Raw genomic sequence first — 19,897 nt, forward strand, 5'->3', positions numbered from 1 at the left:
GTCAGAGCTAGCGACGCCCGTACTAAACCTAAGTGATTTTTGCCCAAGGTTCATGATAAGTTTCTCATTCTCCCACTAGAGAATGCACTAACTGATCGGCTTCTAGTTGCCTCTGTGCTCAAACCGGAAGTGGTGTCTGGTAATGGCCTCACACATACATCTTTCTCAGCCTCGTTAGCTGTGTGCTAGCGAAGAGGAAACATGAAGATGTTCAGCGTACAACACACCTCTTGCGTTATTGCAAAGACTCTACCTAAGCATTTGGATGGTGTACACTCCACGGCGCAGATTTATGTCGGAAAAATCTGTCGGCTACTTAGGACAAGGCTCGGACACTCTCATCGTAATCCCGGCCTTGATTCAGGGTAATATAGAAGGACCGGTCTCGACAAGGACAAAGAGGTGATCAGTGATCGCTAAACCTGGCCAATGTAACGACTTGGTAGGGTGGACAACTACAATTGCTGTAAAAGTATAGTGCTGTAGTTACCTGGCTACAGTATTCAATTCAGACAGAGTGAATTCACTTCACAGAGGACCTCATGGAAAGGGGCGAGGCCCTTTTTGTCGAGTTTCGCATTATATCAGCCAGGTACATGTTCTATATGGTCGCAGGCTCTAATGCAATGGTTTCTCAAATTGGATTTCACACGATCGATTTTCTGCCGGGTGAAAACATGTTTTCCGTAAATTGAAGAGTTGAAGCATTTTTGTTGGTAAACACGATCAAGAACTCCGCACCTATTGAGGCAAGATGTGTTGGTGCTGACCGGTTACGTTTGGATTTCCGCAGCCTAATCGAACGGCTTAAGTATGTGAAATCTTCACAAAATTTTAACACTGTAGTTGAGGCAGAGGGCATGACAAACTGATGCGTCGTGCTGAAGTGACTGAATGACTGCCTTAGGCGCTTGTGGCGAATTGTCGAGCAATGCAAGCTTGTCGGATTATGTCATGGCATCCGGCAACAATTCTTCGAAAAATATTATCTTGTGAGGCACTGACACAAATTATAAGCTCATGGGTTATGTGTTTTTATTTCGTGAAAGTGATCAGTTATTTCAGCCGATATCCAGATAACATTAGTGAAAATTCGCGTTTCAGAATCTGTCAGGTGAGATGGATTTGGATAGCATGACTCGGGTTAACAGAAGGGTGTATCCACTAAATCTGAATCCTACTTTTGGCAGTGTCAAAATATTCGTAGCGTGAGTGCTGATCAGTTTGTGGCTGATTTTTTCGCTGACAACGGCAACTTGCTTGAAAGGCCCCCATCACCAGTTAGAGGTTACCTCGGGTAGGCGGCCAATCCTTTTCATGCTCGCATCTACATAAACTTTAGACTCCATAACCTGTAAGCTAAAAAAGAGTAGATTCACGACCTTTTTCAGCCCCCTAGTTTTGAGCAGCCTGCTACAACGTGTGTCTTAGCCGTTCTCTCCTTATAAACAACTTTTGTCGATATTCCGATCGCCGCTTAAGGCCAATAAAAATAGATGGTATTTTATAGTTTTTTAAGGCATGTAGCGTGATCTCAAACCGGAAAACCAAATAGTATCCAAAACTTCGGATCCATGCATGAAGAAAGCTGTATAGCTTTATAGGTAAGATTTCCAGAAAACGTACTTCAACGGTAGAACATTTTACTGCAGTTGCGCGTTGGAAATAGGCGTAGCCAGCTACATTCTGAAGCTTCTCGGAATCACCCTATTTGAGTATCTGCATTTCGTTTGGATGAAATTTTCTCTTAACTTTATCCTAGTAGTTGAAACCTCAGTTATTTGGTTGCAACGGTTTTTTGGGTACTCAAATTGTAAACTCCTCCGTGCCCATTTTGTGGATGGCCTGCGTATTGTCAATGGCATTTATCTGTATCAGCGGAAATGATTGGATTGAAGGATACGTTAGTAAATCCCACTCAAGAATAAATTAGTTTCTGATCACCTCTTTTCCCATCCCAAGTGTCGTGTATGACGCAAATCTCAACTAAATACTTGCACAATTGAACACACCAGGACTGGCTACACAAGGAGACTGTATCGTGGGAGATTAAGAAGTAATGTTGATTAGTCTGTGCATTCGAATAGCTTTTTCCAGTGGTTTCAACAGGCGTCAACAGTAATTTACTAATAGCTTTTGAAAACTGAGAACACAGGTGGAAATAACTTTAATAGGCCTGAACAGTGTATGAATTGATACAACATATAAGAAACAAGTTCCAACAGTATAGGTACAAGCCTCCACTCACTCCCTCGGTGTTCGACAATAGGGACAACAACCCATCCGTAGAACGGCCAGCTCGTAGTCATCAGTGTTGAACAACTTTGAAGGGTATGCAACAAAGACAGAAAATTATAAAGTAAGTAAACTAAACATAACGTCAACTCTCGAGTTTTCGAGTGAACTGCATCTCCAGGGGCATGCGAAGCTATGTCTAAAAAAATGCGTAAACTCATACTACCCGTGAAACCTAGTTTTGAGTTTTCAAATTTTTTCAAATTTTTTTCCGTAACAAAGGAGGGTTCATTTTATATAGGACAGTCCATCTAGTTTTCTTTCAAAAGGGGTTTTTTTCTGTACGTGTTTCGTCTATAAGTGCGTTTCAATACCATGAGTTTATTTGGAATTAAGATTCAACCTCCAGAAATGCACAGTCAAGTTTCTTGGAAATTTCAAAAGAAATCATCCTTCACCATTTCCTTCCTTAGTCGACGAAGGCTGTTTTGAATGATATATTACGATACAATTTAGCCACAGTTGCAAAAGACTGACAGTATTATAACATTCAGCTGTGAGATGGTAGACGATCCCTCCAGCTAAGTTAGTAAACGCGACAGTAAGTATTCCCTACGTTGGTTAAAGTTGTATGAAGTCATGTTAGTTGAGGTCGTTTTACGAAACTTCATTACTCACGTATCCTGGTTGAAGATGATGCTTCATGAGCTAAAAACACTATTTTCGAACCATTAATCAAGTTGGTTTTGTCCTCAAAATAAATCTGGCCCAATCCCCATGATAATTTAAGGGAGAAAAAAGATCAAGGTGCCAGAAATTCATCGGTATCAAGATGTCGACAGTACACTCTACCACACTGGATGACTACGAGTGAAAAGGCGATTACGATACAACTAAGGTACCGGAAAACCCCACCAACAGGCCAAACGTAGCATAGCAAAAATTCTGCATTGATTAGTATTCAGTATATTGCATGCGCAATGTGTTAGATGAACCTGAGGACGACCAATCGCACTCTCAGAGGAGGATCAGTCAGCGAGTGACAATAAGCGGATGACTGGTTTCAAGATCACTGCAAAAGTCGCATGTCAATCAGCGGGAATTTAGAAAAAAAATAAGCTTCTTGGTTCCAGTGTGTAACCAATAATTACCTATCACTGTAATAGAATCATATTTTAAACTGTATTAACTACGAATAGCACACCTTAAAATACATGACGAAACGTGATTTTGTAGCAAAAAATAATACTGAAACTAGGGATTTTGTGGGTTTCCCAGAAAGAACACTTTTAAAGAGGGTCATCCTATTTCTTCAAAATGCGAACATATTTCTTCTCAATAGCTATGCAAGAAATAAGTTGAACTCCGTTCATACAAACACTACAACTGTACGACCCAAAGAAGCCTCGCCTAGAAATTCGGTAGGAGCCTTCTGGAGTTACATAGGGGAAATCCCAACATGTGGCAAGGGCTTTTGCTGGTGTCAACTCAGTATTTGATGTGGATGGCATCAGGAACGTTCTACCACGACAACGGCGCGCAGTTAGATGACACAGAGAGGCTGAAGTAGCAAACTGCTCGACTAGTCTTCTGAATGCTTTTGTTCATTTGGTCTAAGGCTGAAAATTTCTCGATGGTCCACTGCTCATACAATTAACTATCCGGGAAGTGACTCACTTTGTGACAGGTTAGGCACTGCGTAACGTGCACTTCAGGTAGGACGGATTTGTAGTATCGTGGGCGCAAAGGCGGAGATGGTTCGATAACAATGACTTCCGAGACCGCAAGTGATCGGAGAGTCTCAGCGTCCAGCTGCACGGGTGTGTACGGCCCAGAATTCAGCTTTGGGAATAAGATGAAAGAACTTATCCAGAAGATGCTCCAACACAAACTTGTGACAACCAAAACCAAAAAAGTGATTTTTGGTTGTATAATGTATTCACCATTTTAGAACAGTAAAGGGTTTTCGACTCCGATCAGCTTTTGCACGCGTTAACAGCCTATGTATCACCGCAGCGGGTTTCCTGTAGCCGCATTATAGAACCGCATATGTTCGGCGCAAAATACTTCCTGCGCTATCACTTTGGCTCACACAAAGCTGTGGACTTACGCTCACCGTTCACACTAAATACGCTAGGATAGGCGCCAGTCAGTCTCGCTCTTTTGATTTATACATTTTCGAGCGTGTTTGGTGTTGGTTAGGTCTGAAGGATTTGGATAAGTAGGATGAGAAAGACTGAAATTTTCATGTTTTGTAGCCAGTACTGCCACAGCTAGAGATACATGTATTGCGAACAACCAGAAAGGATTTTGCTAGAAGTGACTCCTGTTCGTGGAACACCAGTCAAAAAGTGATAGAAGCATCTCCGACAGTCCACGACCGGTTTGACACTCCTCCAGGGCTCATCGGAGAATCGCGATCTTTGAGTTCTTGTCAACCCTTCATCCTACTTGAACCTAGACTGCACAAATTTCACGAAACACGCTCACTATTCACGCCGATTTGGTTTTCATGAAAGACTTGACTGAATTCCTCGTTTGTAGTACTCCTCAGCTGGATGTATTACACGGTGTTAACAACTACACCGACTGTGAGAACAGGCTTTCGAAACGCTTGCAAATATTACATTGTCTTCCTAATGTAGATCTGATTAATTGATAAAGAGGATTCTACGTGAAGGATCAATTCCTCATAGCAATGGGTTACATTCTCAGGAATAAAACCTGTGTTTTGGAATAAAGGTAGAACAAGGTAACGCTAAGTACATTTCGTTGGTTTAGGATGCTGATGACAATGACATCCATGCTTTTTACATAAGGTTCTAAGATCCTCATCTCACAGCTAACGTGATTCTGAATGGTAGCGCCAATTAAAACTGAGCGGTTTATATTGTACTTAAAAAATTAAATGCTATCACTAGTGAAAGTGATAACTATCATAAAGTGAGACAAATTACACCGGAAATTTCACTGGTGAAAACTCGCATGACTGTATGGCTGACGGACAATTACAATGGATTGCATTGGTGTTATGTTGCTTTTGTGTAAATACAGAAATTTCGAACAATGTGCTGTCAACTCTGAGCAAACTGAATATGTTAGATGTGGTAATTCGATTGGTTAGACTGGCTAAATAACGACGGTAACCTTTCGGCTATAACGCCGTTTCGTGTCCTAGCTACGATACCACTCAAAGAAAATACGAGAGCGGAGACACTACCAGGTTGCCCAAATCTAAGCAGGGACACTGGAGATATCAGGGTTGGTTTTAAACTACGGACCTTCCAGTCACTAAGTTTGCGCACTCAACCACTGGTTAAGTCATTTGAAACCAGTGCAATAAAACCAATCAACAAGTTGCCAGCATTTGGCTCGTCTGTTCGAATATCTTAAAAATGCTATCTGGCATCTGGAATCCGAGACCTGAACCATTGGCTATTCTAAGAGTACGATCACCGACTGTCTTCCTTGCAGCTAGGCTTGTTGATACCAGCGTACACACAAGCAATACCAACGTAAACAGAAACAATGTAGACACACGTCGGAAAGTCAACTGCATGGTTTAAATCATATATACAGTGCAGATTATCAGCTCTGTCAATAATTTGGTGACTTATTCCGCCAAAATGGTTTTGCAGTTTTGTTTTGAACACTCAAAATAGTACATTGTGGCAGTGGTAGGTAGTTAAGTCTATCGGGAATCAATCAACTCACAACTGGAATAGCCACTTTATCTTTTAACGGTGCAATAAATATCCAAAAAATCAACTTGTTAGCGGAAATAAAGCAGTGTTTTTCCGTTTGCTTCCTAGCCAGACTGATACCCTGCGACCTGATCTTCCTGTAGCTTAATCAAGTCCGTGAATCCCACGGTTAGTCTTAAAAAGTTAAGGAGATCAGGAGAAGATCATACGTACATGCGTTGCAGATCAGTATCTACTATCAGCGTAGCCGAACAAGACCGAAATTTGACCTTGGTTTTCAAAGAAGGCCTGTGGTCCACACAGCATTTTATTTGTTAGCAAAAAAGTGGGGGAATCCAAATTTGTCAAGAGAACTCCTTATTTTCCACAGATTTCTAATCAATCAGAAATCAAGCCAGATTGTACAACATCGTTACTCTAATCACTTGACGTGAGTAAAAACCCTCCATGGTTATTCCTCGCTGCTACACATTATGATGATTATTGCTGATTGTCTTCAAGCTCTTCTGCAAATGTGTGGAAAACAAACTAACTGAGAGTGTACAACTCCCACTTGAGAGGAGACAAAAGTTTCTTTTTGGGGTCATAAAGTTTCGCGACTTTATAAACCCGCTGTGCCAACGTTCTCCAGTTTTCCCAATCAGCTGGAACTTAAAACCAGTAGGTAGCCAGCTCAGCAATTTTATGAGGCTGTCCCCGTAGATCTGAGAGTCGGGTGGTTCACCCAGAAGGTATAAGTAGAGCTGAGTTTTGCTCATTATCTCAACACATTATCGGTCGTTTCGGGGCATAGAGTGCTAAGAATAGTACTCACACTTAGCCAGCATAAAGTGAACGCTACGAAGATATCGCATGCGAACATTTCTGAGTGATGTGCACTGTTTGTTAGATCCCCGTTGATTCTTCACTGCATTTACGTGTTTGTGCAACATAATGAATTGTTTTGGTTATCAAAGAGCTAGTACGCAGCACTTTTCGATATCACAATCATAGTTTACCCAAAATGGATTCAGGATAGCACTACTCCTATTTCAGTTACGCCGTTTTCGATAGTTCCTCCTGGAAACAAGGAGAATCAAGAACATATGAGGCTAATTAGACAAGAACTTTGGCTCATCGATACTCACGTCTGCATTCAGCAACTTGGCGGTGAAAAGATCCTGTTCAAAGAATGGATCTCCGGGGGAAATTTTTAAGGTTTGTGAGGCTGAAATGCAACGAATAGTACGTCTTTTGAGAAGAAAGCTAAAAAACTGTAACTTATTAACTTGGTGAACTTTGAATAGCCTGTACGAATCCGCGGGGACGAAATCTCATGCCTCCTTATATGCACATGCTGGCTCATCGGCTTCACTAAATCTTTTTTGGCTGAAATCTCTAGACGTTGCAAAGGTGTATAATCAACACTACTCAGTACATTCTCTTCGGGTTCAATTCGCTTCTAGCAATGAATATAATCACCACTCATAGACCAGATAGGAATACAAAAGTACAACATGATTCGGTATATCACAGTAACTTATCTAATATATTTAAATATTATATTCTGGAATATTTTGTACAGACGTAAAGAAGGTTTCAGCTCCTGAAGCGAGGTTCGCAGATGAGAAGGAAGAAACCTTTTTATTGTCAGACTTCTGTTATCTGTTAATCGTGAGTAAATTATCCAGCTCATCTGGGCCTTCTCAAGAACTCCGGATAAAAAGTTTGCAAATCCTTTCATGGGATCTCCGAAAAAAGGAGTGAAAACCCTGAGCGACCAAAAGGAATGTACTGATCACGAGTATCACCCATCGGCAGTCCATATTCCTGATGGTACTCGTCGTCTGACATGCGAGGTGGCCGCGTTATCACCACTCCACCAACGCACACACTCGAATAAGCACGTCTAAACAGGCATACATTTTCTTACTTCGGCAAACGTGAGGTCAATAACTCGAATCTGCGTCCAGGTTTCGTGCAGATTACCCAACCATTTAATGGATGGGTAATCATAGGTAGAATTATATCATTGCTTCCAATCAGGTATCATTACAGGTAGAATCTGATTTATATCAGTTGATTCATAACCCATCAGATTGAAGCCTGTGTAGATCCACCACTAAAAAGGCACGTCCAGTTTGAACTACAGTTCACCGGCAAATATCAACAAATATGCTAAACAGACAGTATTCCATCTGAACGGCAGCGTGGTGAAAATTAGACCCCGGGGTGTGCACCGCACAGGACTTGTTACACAGATGAACCATTCTTCTTCCAGAAGACTAGTTACGTTTCAGTAGAGCCAAGTGCAGTTGGATAGTGCACGGGGAAATGAAAATGCAAGCAGAACTAAACTAATTAGAATCGCATGTTCAATATGAAAATCGAATGGAATCACACCGTTCTCCGCCATCGACCTTATAAACTGCAAGCCATCTGACCAAGTGACAGCCTCGCACTGATCCAGCTATTTTCAGTTGAGATTCCGAAAGCAGCAAACTTTCGAAGTTTGAAGAAATTAGCTGTTTCCGAAAACAAAATCCAAATCTGTGTAAACGAAAGCGGCTTTTCGTTTTGCATGCCCAACCACCTTCTACCGAGCCAGTGTTGGCAAATTAAACACAGAGGACAGACCATTACATGGCAGTTAAAGTCAAATCCTTCACGGAATTTTCGCGCCTTCCATTCTTGGGCTCGAATAATTTTACTTGCATGTGGTTAGAAACCCTGCAGGACGTGACACGCAATCGATTCAAGTGACACGCATGGTGTTAATTCCTAGCTAGGCTACCTAACTAAGGTTCGCTTGTTGCCCTACACCGAGCCTAAGTAGGGTGAAATTCGCAAAAGTTGCTGAGTCACTCCAGCTCATGGCGCTTCAATGCGACATGATAGCTTGAGTTTTGTTGTTCAGTTCTTATCAAGGGGTGGGCGTCTTACTTGTGATAGTTTTCTGACACAAAAAAATACACCATATCAAATATGAATTCCACGGTTTGCGCACTCACCATTATTCTCTGGGTTCGCTGCTGTGTGATTGTATTTTACGGAATCCGGTGATTGTTTTCTTACGTCAGATTTCAAGTACTCCATAGCCATTTCATGAGAAATACCATTTTCGGGCACAAATTCAACAAGTGGGAGTTGTTCTAGATAACACAATATAGGCATGACATCTGTACAAACGGCATTTTTCGATTAGCAAACAAACTAAGAGCAATCAGAAGATCACAACATGCAAAGCACACACAATTAAAGTGGACTAAATAATCAGAAAACAATGAAAATGACTGTCACCAAAAGAAAGGCATTGAGTAGAGGTGTGCTGAAAGAGTTTTATGTCAGTGACTTGCTCCGCGTCCGCTGTCGGCCACAGCAGAAGTTTATATGGAATACAAGACCGGTGCGAACAGCAAAACGATATTTTCTGAACAAAAAACATAATGAATATGTGTTGAAGTGGAAAATGCCTGCAGATCAACATTCAACCTTCATTGTTCACATGTCAATGCCTTGATTTGGAGGATTAGTGTACGCACTTTCAGAGCCATTCGATTGGAAGTGTGCATGATGGGCTACCATGTCCGTCGTAAAATGCACCCTCTGGGTGGATGATGGATCAGTTTAAAGCTAGAACATCTTGTAATTTACATGGATCATTGATTTTAACATTTGAAAAGGTTGGATAAAATTTCCTCGAGGGGACTCACCACTACTCCACTTGCTGCTCATTAAGATCGTCGGCTTTTTAAATAATCTAAACGATGGGTGGACGAACAAGTAGTTAAGTGTGGCTCCGAAACACAAGCATCGAAGCTGGCTACTACACGCATCCACTTTTCGTGATCCGCTAGTAATGGGATAAAAATTGTTGTTATCTGAAGGAGGACCTTTAAAACACTTACCGCTCAAATCGACAGACAGACACCGAATCAGGTGTGCTTTAATGTTCACCACCATGGCACTCATTCGTGCACACAGTTTACCTTCCTGCTCTCGACTTCCCCTCACTCTCGATTACAAAAATCTTCATATATGATCAGTGTGAATGACAACCAAACTGGGTAAACCGATCCGATTCGTACGCATAAGCGCTTTCTTGTGCCCAATCTTTGTTTGACTGATTCAGTTCATCCTACCGGATCAACAACAGTCATCAACCTAGCTGGCTGCAGTAAACTTGTCTATTAGTATCCCAATCCTAGAAATCTGGGATATATCAGTGTATCAAAACCGATGGTCTGATACGTCCCCAAGTTTTTAACCGTCTCGCAAGGAAGAAACTAGTGTTCATGATGGATGCTTCAATCCTTAGGCATACCGTATCAATAGCCTGATCACTTCGGACATGGTGAAGATGCAAGGAAAAAAAACTGGCTTGTGAACCATTCGGTAGCACACCAGAGAACGCTCAAAATAAGCGAAACAACAAACAAGGATCCCGATCAACGACAACAAATGCTCTTACTGAAGGGTTGTGTGCTATCTGCGGACATCTTTAACAGTGTGGATGATATTTCCAATCGAAGTTTTCGGGCTGAGCATATTTCGGGTACTATTTCAACTAATGATTTCATAAGTCTCTACATCATAATTTTTTCATGATATTTTCTGTGATTGGAAAGGTGAAAGAGGACAGCCCTGTCTGACACCACTTGATGTGGTGAACTCAGGAGAAATCGTCGCGTAGACCTTTACACGGCCGAGGAAGTTGAACAGTTTGGTCACAGATCTCAGTATTATTCGTCAGTCGTCTGCAACTTTCGCTCAGAAAACTGATCAATCGTCCCACGTCCAAGCACCATTTTGAATAACATCTAATTTCTGTGTGAAATCAGTACCTGTCATACAACTTGCTACTTACAAGCACGTCTTCAGGGCTTATGAGACGAGCAGGTATAATATGGCACTGACATGACATACATGGACAAAACTAATAAACGTCAATGTAACAGACATCAAAATATCACATACCCATTGAAATGAAAGAGAAGACAAACGGTTCTCTGCAGTTTATACACCGGTTTCCAGAATTGCTCAACAGAGGGTTGGTAGTGGAACAGCGGTAGCACATGACATTCAAATCCTACACAAAAATGATAAAGGCAAGCAATGCTGATCGACAAATCTGAAAACAAGACTACTGTTCCCCGTAAAACTATATGCGGAAATCATTTTGTGTGTGCATTATCCATTCGACGGTCATGCGTACATAACGACGTAACAATCAGCTATATAATGATTTCCTCAAAACCCAGTTGTTAATTCCTGAAAAAAGTGGCGCGATCCGTGTGTCTGACAACATCCAGGCAAAAAGTCAAAATGTTTGATAAGGTACAAGCATGCAAAGTACTTACCACCTGCCGATATTTGTGAGAAGCTTCGGAATCAAATCACACAGAACAGTTCACCACCATTCCTTGGTGTTAGTGTTGGCGGCATATATAGGATATCAAATTCAGTAGAAACTGAATATTTTTTGTCCTCTAGCAACTATATTTCAAGCCCATTCGAAATATAATGTAACACCTGCAAACTCAATCATGAAGTTTGGCGAGGGTCACTCGTCGCAGCTGCATTTACATAAACCAGAGGAAAGGTGCAATAAAAAGTTGGCTATTACGTGACAAATTTTTGTAGGAGGGGCCCGAAATTAGGTCAGCAAAACAGAAAAATTTGGACGACCCAAAGATTGCTCTCAGATGCTCAAACGCTTACCAAGTTTCTTAATGGTTACAGACCCCCCTAGACAACGCGGAAAGTATTACTTATATGGCAAGCTTTTGGACACTTTGTGTCTGTCTACTGGAGCTACATCGGTGAACTCACGAAGTTCCGGAGTGATGCAAACTATAACCAATGGAATAACTTAGATATGGACCTGAAACCCAGAACAGGGACTTTGATTTCTGAGCTTGGAGTGAAAAAAGTCGAAGAGATTATAGTTCCCTTAAACGCCAATCCAATGCAAGTTTATACAAGAAACTACGTGATTCCAATACACTATTTTGTACAGGCCTTTATGCTCCATCAGGAAACATTGTGGTCAGCAAGCCAAGCTAGAAATGCCTACGACTTAAATAGCCATGCCAAGTCAATTTCAGTAGAGGGTTACTCACTTCCGAATCCACACAGCGTTTTGCACGTATACTCAAGCTGGCCAGTTCGATCTTGTCACGGATGTCTGGTGGCAAGTGCAAATGTTGCAATCGGTCATACACACCACGCGCCAGTTTGAATGCACCCAATGCGCGTCCGTGTTTGGCTAATGTGTGGAGAATTGACCTGAGCGACCGGCAAGTGTGGTCAAGGATCATGGCTTGAAAGAGTCTGCTCAAACCGACTGGCATTAGCACCATTTAACTGAAGAACATGTATATATAGATTCTTATAAACGAGGAAGAGCAGCCCAACGAAAGGCTCACTGAGACGCACGAGCTTGACGGGACGACGCCAACTCGCCCATCCAATCCGAACTAGGTGGTGATCTTGCAAACTTTGGACACTGGTAGTTTTAGTAACTTGTAAGCTTGACCAAATAAAAATCAAGAGGCTGCCAAGTTTATTTAAATCGTCAGTCAATGCACTAAGTTCCGGAAATCGAGCAAAAGGATACACCTTAGATACTGCTGCAACATCGCTAGTCTGGAGCGTGTTGACCAAGTATCTTGCCATGTTGAAGTAAGTTTCCGTCATTTGTGAAGAAAAGGGTTCGTGCTGTAAACCAAGGTGTAAAAATGCATTAAAACAAGCAAGATTTATCAGTGGTTTCATAAAAAATGTTGCTCCCAAATAGAACAGATTCGAGTTAGAACGAAGCACTCACAAGTTAATTACATAGAGTAAAGCTTAGCATAGCAGCGAAAAAATTCAGTGGAACTAGCATTGAGAAGCTCTTTGATCCAACAACTTAAGAACTTTACACCATCCAACTTCAGTTTGCCATTTCGCTTCCATGCTTTTGCTACAGGGCTGATTATACTGGAGCTGATACATCAGTGCCTAAATACTGCACTGTCAGTGGACTGTTAAGTGAGGGAATCGTGTGGGGAGCTATGCTTTGAAAGCAATAGCCTGGACGCTTGAGTGTCATTGAGGGCACAACTGGGCCGTGTCTGACATTGTCTCCAACCATTGATGTGGCCCGTCTCGGGGTCCCCATCCTTTCGGTGCCTAACTGCCATGCCATCCGAAGGAAGCACGAGGGCTGTGATACTGCCAGGTTGCCCAAGCCTAGACAGGGGAAGTCGAGTGGCAGAAGTCGGGTTCAAACCACGGACCTTCCGGTCAGTAAATTCGCGCTCTAACCACTTGGGCCATCTCGCCCCATCCAGGATGACGGCAATGACCAGGGCAGCTGAATTTGCTGGTAATTGGTTTTATACTTCGCTGCCAAGTCATTGACCGCCTCCAGCTCGTTTTCACCCTTCACCTGGTTGTGCGAAAAGAGCTCTTCGAGGAAGGCAGTCGACTGGCATACGGAGCACGTGGCCAAGCCAGCGCAAACTATGCAGTGTGATCGGTTCATCTATCGAGGGTAAGTTATTTCTCCCGAATACCATTCGACGTACTTCAGAATTACTGATCCGGTGTTCCCACCAGATTTGAGCAATGCCCCCGCTTCCATTGCGCAGCTACCTACCCCACCTCCCCAAGTGATCGGTGGACGAAACTGTGGCAGCTATAGTCACTGTACGATAAGTACGTGGTTATCACAGGTGACAATGATGATGATTATGAATATATTGGACCTCACGAGAAGCCAGTCCTCTAAGCAAGATTTGGACTAGTGAACACTAATATACCTAGCCGGACGAATTTATTTGTCGCATTGGTTTAATGTGCTGTGTGCTGCTAATGTGATTAGGGTTCCTGAAAGCGACTCGAAAATACAGACGCCTCAATTTAGCTCGTAAAAATGGATTCCCGTTCGCAGGGCTGTGAAAACATTCAATAAGGACACAATAAGCCTATTTATATCAAGTGTAAAATAGTGGTCAAAGCACTCACTATATATCGGTGTATGTTGGAATAAACGTAATAGATGTCGGCTTTCCTTTGCAAGTCGTAATACTTCTCCAAGTGTTGCCTCCGCTTTTTTGCATCTGAGGGGTGAAAAAGCATGATTAACTTTGATTCAAGCATAATTAGCACGGGTGTTGCCGTTTTTGTTGCCTTTAAAGCATGCTCATGATATCATCCGTAGTTAATAATCTACATAAAAAATACATGATCAAAGCTCACATTTACACCAGCAAAACTCGAGCCTCTTAAAACGACTTCGTTTCTCACACCACACCTATGCACCTGGATAAATACAAGTTACAGGACAAGCAGACTAAAGCCTTCTAGATCCAAATGTAGGGCTACTCAACTGTCCGGTGAAGAAAACAGCCTAAAACCTGGACCTCATTCGAGAAGGTTGATGTCATTTGCCTGCAATTACCTGCCTTCTACGGGCTCCGTTTACAGAGAGCTGACTCTGATACTTTTCCTTGAGCAGCAACACTCTGGGATATTATTAGGGTCACTCCATCCCTACACAGGAGCCAGCCATCAGAAAGTAAGGAATTAAATGAATTCGCTTTTATTCACAGGAACTAGAAGCTTATCCATTCGAAAACCGTTCTTGCTATTTTCAGGGCTTGTACGCACACAGAGGCACTGCAAGCAGCAGGTATCGAATTGCTTATAGTACTCTTGCAATTGTGCTGCCAAGCAAAACGAGTGGAAAAAACTTTTGCCACATATTCACTGAAGCTCAAATCCCTACTGCCAGCTGCACACTCTAGTGTTAAGAACCACAACGGTCACCTGATCTCCAAAGTTACTAAAAGCGGTACAGCAGGCAAGACTGTCAGAGCAGCCATTTCGACAACCGTATTCCAGATCTAAATTAGTGACCACCAGGTTGATCACGCACTGAATCCCAGGGCACCAAGGTCTAGACAAACAAACATTCCATCCTATCGAAAGGAGCGCGCGTACAGTGACCCAGAGTAGAGGAATGCATGGACGGAAGTTTTTTGTCTTCGAACAATGATTCGGAAGTAAAATGTTATCAGCTGACTAACTTATTTGACTTAGCACAACCCACTGTTAAAACTTACAAGTTTGGTTTTGCGGACATCTTTAAACATCTAAGCATAGGCAATGAAGTTCAGCATATTTATCTTGAGAAGACAGCTCTATCAAGTGAAATCGACGAACCAGATGGAGTCGAATTCATTAAATTGGCACCCATGTGAGCACACTATCTGAGTTAGGAGTGCTTCACAATATCCTGCACACTGTGGGCAATCTAACCACAACATAGGAACCTGTTTGAATGAATATAAAGACGTTCGATATAAAATTGGTCCATCAGAAGTGCGTGTATTGCGCTACATATCCATTATCGCAGCTGAAACGGTTTTTTATTACTCAATCCTGCATATTATTAGAGTTGTCTTCCTTAGAAAGCGACCCTGCTGACGGCTCAGCTAACATCACCACATGCCACGATAAGGACAGAACAACAAGTGTCGAACAACTTTTCATAGACATTTTACTAAGAGTGATTTTCGTTTTGCCGATGTGATATAGGCGTGACAATTTTTAAAACATTAACGTGTCAATTCAGTCTGAAAAACTCCACCTGTAACAATCGAGCGCGAGTTCCGCATTCTGATTTTTGTAAACCTCAATGGTAATGCTTAATCCAGACAGACAGGTTCTTGGTATTTTACCTTTGATATTGATGGGATCTTAAACAGTGGAAGCTCAAATTAATTGGGGCTATGTCGTTTACTGACCACGAAAAATGAAGACAAACGATTAAGTACAGTTTAAGTACAGAATTTATCATGTTTATAGTGGGAGGCTAAAACGCAGACGACAACGGTGGTCCTTTTTGCCTTGGAACAGACGTTTGAGTACATCACGACTGACTGTACCTTCAATACTTTGCGGATAAAGGCAGTTTCAAGCTAAGCAAAGTCCCACTATGTCATCCACTGTTAGTTGCCAAACAATACTCCATTATATTGCGTCATACGGAAGATACCTTTTGTATCTCTTGCCATTTGAAGACACTGAGTAGAAAGCTTCCAGTGGTAGAACCCAGCATCTTCGAAGCGTGATTCGGTTGCTGCACAAGTGGCCAGTTGTTCCAGAACCCGAATGGCTTCTGTCTGAAGGCCACCCTTTGCAAAGGCTAGAAAAAAGAGTCGTATTGTAAAAACTCCAGTGGTGATCTAGTGAACCATGGTCTACAACAGTTATTCATTAAGCACACCATCATTATCATCCTTAAACGTAATTCAATACAACCACTAAGATTGCCCAAAGAGTTCTATTGCAATGTGAACAAAACTTTGACGGTTGTGAAAGCTAGAAGAATTCGATAGTTTTTATTGAGGACTCGTTTAGCTAATGGGGTCAATCGATGATGAATCATGAGGATGGTTGTACAGTTATTTCATCCTTGTTGTGATTCATTGGTAGTCTGCACGTCAAAAATGCTTGAGGGAAATACAAAAACCTGTTATTTCATTAATGTTCATACAGCTAAACGGTGGCACACAGTGGAGCGTCGACAGACCTTGCTCATCCTTGATATCATTTTTGTGTTTTGTTAGAAAGGCATATGTACCGAGATTTTTTCTAAAAGAGAGATCCAATAACTAGGGAATAAGTTCCACTAGCCTTCACTACCTTGAGACTGAAAAACCCATACATGAGGTAACACCTGTACAGAAAGATGAACTTATGCTTGATTTCGATTATTTTGTCACCCAGATTGTCCAAACACCGCCAGTGTTGTACAAACAGACCGCAACTTTGACTCATCAGACTGGTAAGTGAACGCTTATATTACCTAAGGTAGGATTCAGTCTACTGCACCCGACTTGACCTCATGATAATTCCTCCATTCACCTTCCACACAGGTCATCATGTCCGACGCTGGTATATTAGCGTGCGTGTGTGAATATGCGCAGCTGACCTACGTACCCGTGCACGTTCGTGCCCCGTTTGCTGAGACATGATTCCCATATAGTCGCACTGCCAATCAGAGTCAACAGACTGGCCTCAGGAGCGACTGCCTTAACCCACACTAACAAGACAACATTCCGTTCTCCGATCTTGGCACTGGACTGTGCTGGTCAGTGAGAGACTTGCGCACCTGTTGACGCCACGAACGTGGACAACTAAGGTATTGTATATATAGCTTCACTCATTTTTGTGTAAATAGTGTCGTAGACTTCTTCGTTTTGATATTCAGGATCATTAAACCTACACATGACGGAAGAATTCGTATCTGGAACCGCAACCACGCCAACACCAAACCCCAGACAAGGAGGACGTTTCTACATGATCCTCCTCTACACACTGAAGCCAATTTGCTGCGAATCGTTTGTGAATTTTACTCAAAACTGGGCCTAGCTGTGGATAACACAATTCTCCACAATAGAAAGGGCAGAACACTAACGAAATCCGACCTCACTTCATTCGGGCGCTGCGGCCGGGCGGTTTTAACAACCTCTGTTTACTAAGACAACGCCCGTCTGCTGAAATACCGAGACTAAGTAACAATCAGCAAAATGAATCAAGATTAACAAAAATGCACTATGACAAATACAGCAGTTGGGATGGGACACGATTATTCCAGGCTGAAAGACCTTACACTGGTCTAGTGTCGCCTTCAAATAACAGGTAGAGTGGGGGGAAATCAGCAGAAATGTTCAGCGTAAACTAAGAGGTTCAAGTACACGTGGTATAAATGGAAACACATGGATGGCAGCCGACTTCCCTAAAGAGGTAGATCGCCGTTCTCCACGATCATGCCAGTGAATTCCGTAAATGGTCCGTTACGCTTCGGCCTAATAAACAAAACAGTAGCTGATGTAAGTCCGCGTTATTAGTGAACCTCTCATTTGGCCTCAACACTGTTGCCATTGCTCGAATCCACTGGGAAGCTGCCTTTACAACAGCCACCAGTGCCAACTAATATCTAAAGCCTTTCGTGTTCCGTTAGAGTAGGCAGCTAAAACAAGTCTTCCACCACAGGCTGGGCGGTGGTGGTTGGTAGCGGGGTTTCTAAGATAGATCACAAATTAAAGAATTATGCTTTGCCCCTTGGCTTTTCAGCATAAACCAGCTTTGCAGGCTACATGAAGGAACATACTGCTCACGAGATTGCTAAAAACGGCCCGACAGCCCACGACCAGCAAATCAGTGTATATCACCTAATTTTAGAAACAGCTGACTTATCCGTTCACCGTTATACCAATTTCCATACAGTGCACAAATGGCGGAGCACAACCCTGGAGACAATGGAGCCTGTTTCAGACTTATATGTGGTCGCAACGATCAAATCCTCATTTGAATTAACTTTCTACTTGGTCATGTGTGCTCTACATATTTGGGAACCGACGCTAATGATAGCTAATCCTCATCAGACGGTAACTACTCACCGGCTTGAGCTTCTTCAAATTTGTCATTTTCCGCTAGCCACTGAGCATAGGGTAAATAGACGCGGCCTGTGTGTTCCGGATGTTTTTCCACCAAGCTGAAGGCCTGCAAATAATATGCTCTAGTAGAAGAGACGATCAATTCTGATCAGTTTGTCAATTTTATTTTACGAATTATAGTGTTAGTGGCAGAAGTTCAAGGTATCGCGGTTTTTAATTGACAGAAGACAGAATGAAGGAGTATGGGGGAAACCATGCATTGAAAGCATAGAAAGCTGCTTCAAAAAGAACTCGCGATAGAACTTCTTGTCATGTCGGTGATAACTGAATGCACTGAAGCAGTGAGCGGCGATCCGATGACGTTATGATTCGCGAGATCCAGTTGTTCCTTTCCCTGTCTTCAGTCAGTCGCCTGCTTCATGTCGGGGTCTCAAATGACAGTGCAAATGACTTCTCCGGTTAAGATGCTTTGTTGCGACATCACTGTCTAACACCCTTTGTAATGTTTCAGGTCATGATGTGACCGAGAAGAATGAACCAGAGAGACAGATATTAAACTGGTATTCCTGGTAGGTGAAGCTACTAGTAAGACCTGTGAGTTGTGATAATCCCATTTAGAGAAGGCAAGCTGCTTCCACCAAAAATCAATGTTCTTGTTAATTTACTATTCTCTTTAGAGCGAGAACGGCCAAATCTTTGGCTTATATAGTTAGAACAACAGCACTGTGAGTACTCAGGAGGCTGCACTAGTTCGGTACAGTCAAGGAAGCATCTGGATGTCAAAATTTGGAGTTTGTTGTAAACAGGTAACTTCTGTTACCAAAAACCATGCTACTTACAGTCACTTTGCCGTCGATTTTTTTAACCACAATGCATGAAGTAGTTCACTCACCTCTTCCCAGTTTCTTGCTTCCACGTGCAAAGCAAGTTGGTTTTCCACGTCTCCGTACCTTGCGTAGCAATCCGCGGCAAAAGCGTATTCACCGAGTCGTGCCAACTGCTTAGCACAACGTTCCAGACAATCCCGATTCCCCTTGTCCAATCTCCGGCTTATTTCAAGTAGCCTGAGAAAAGGGGAGCCGGCGAAGGTGATTAATGCAAAAGTACTGGGAAAACACATCTGCTCATCAGCACTTCTCTTAGAATATATAATGCAAACACTTGTCTGTCTGAGTGGTTCTAACACCATATCAACATACTCAGGTCATTAGCTTCTGAGAAGAGATGCCGAAAGACTACGTACAATAATAACTAGTCTATCAGAAGACTATTCCCTCGTTGAAAGCCACATTCTTCGAACAAAAAAGGAATGAAATTTTTATCATGTGCAAATAGAAACTGACGAAACACCAAAAAATATTTTTTTTAAAAAAAGAGGGATCCGATTTATTCAGATTAGATTTAGATTTAGATCTGATTTATTTGAGCAGTGCATCTGGCATCTAAACATCCTGGTTGAGATAAAAAAATATTCTGGAATCTGTTCGAATCCATTAATTGATCAGTCACATTGGAAAACCTGCC

The 19,897-nt window shown here is 42.3% G+C and overlaps 2 protein-coding genes across 2 annotated transcripts in view; one reads left to right on the forward strand and one right to left on the reverse strand.

The window, feature by feature from the left end:
- The window catches only part of T265_00443 (hypothetical protein), a gene marked incomplete at both ends in the record, with an annotated part of 44,678 nt that overhangs the window by 2,361 nt on the left and 22,420 nt on the right, over positions 1 to 19,897 (forward strand). Inside the window, one exon of the mRNA XM_009164216.1 lies at positions 16,701 to 16,758. Within this exon, the coding sequence (XP_009162480.1) occupies positions 16,701 to 16,758 (58 nt within the window). The remainder of the gene's footprint in view (positions 1 to 16,700; positions 16,759 to 19,897) is intronic.
- Positions 2,245 to 19,897, reverse strand: part of T265_12539 (hypothetical protein) — a gene marked incomplete at both ends in the record, with an annotated part of 39,316 nt that continues 21,663 nt past the window's right edge. Inside the window, 11 exons of the mRNA XM_009164263.1 lie at positions 2,245 to 2,322; positions 3,913 to 4,077; positions 7,067 to 7,146; positions 8,930 to 9,070; positions 10,896 to 11,007; positions 12,041 to 12,206; positions 12,538 to 12,638; positions 13,932 to 14,026; positions 15,967 to 16,116; positions 18,377 to 18,479; positions 19,266 to 19,437. Of these exons, the coding sequence (XP_009162527.1) occupies positions 2,245 to 2,322; positions 3,913 to 4,077; positions 7,067 to 7,146; positions 8,930 to 9,070; positions 10,896 to 11,007; positions 12,041 to 12,206; positions 12,538 to 12,638; positions 13,932 to 14,026; positions 15,967 to 16,116; positions 18,377 to 18,479; positions 19,266 to 19,437 (1,363 nt within the window). The remainder of the gene's footprint in view (positions 2,323 to 3,912; positions 4,078 to 7,066; positions 7,147 to 8,929; positions 9,071 to 10,895; positions 11,008 to 12,040; positions 12,207 to 12,537; positions 12,639 to 13,931; positions 14,027 to 15,966; positions 16,117 to 18,376; positions 18,480 to 19,265; positions 19,438 to 19,897) is intronic.

Source organism: Opisthorchis viverrini (genome assembly GCF_000715545.1).
Source record: "Opisthorchis viverrini unplaced genomic scaffold opera_v5_4, whole genome shotgun sequence".
In the NCBI taxonomy this organism is placed as follows: domain Eukaryota; kingdom Metazoa; phylum Platyhelminthes; class Trematoda; order Opisthorchiida; family Opisthorchiidae; genus Opisthorchis; species Opisthorchis viverrini.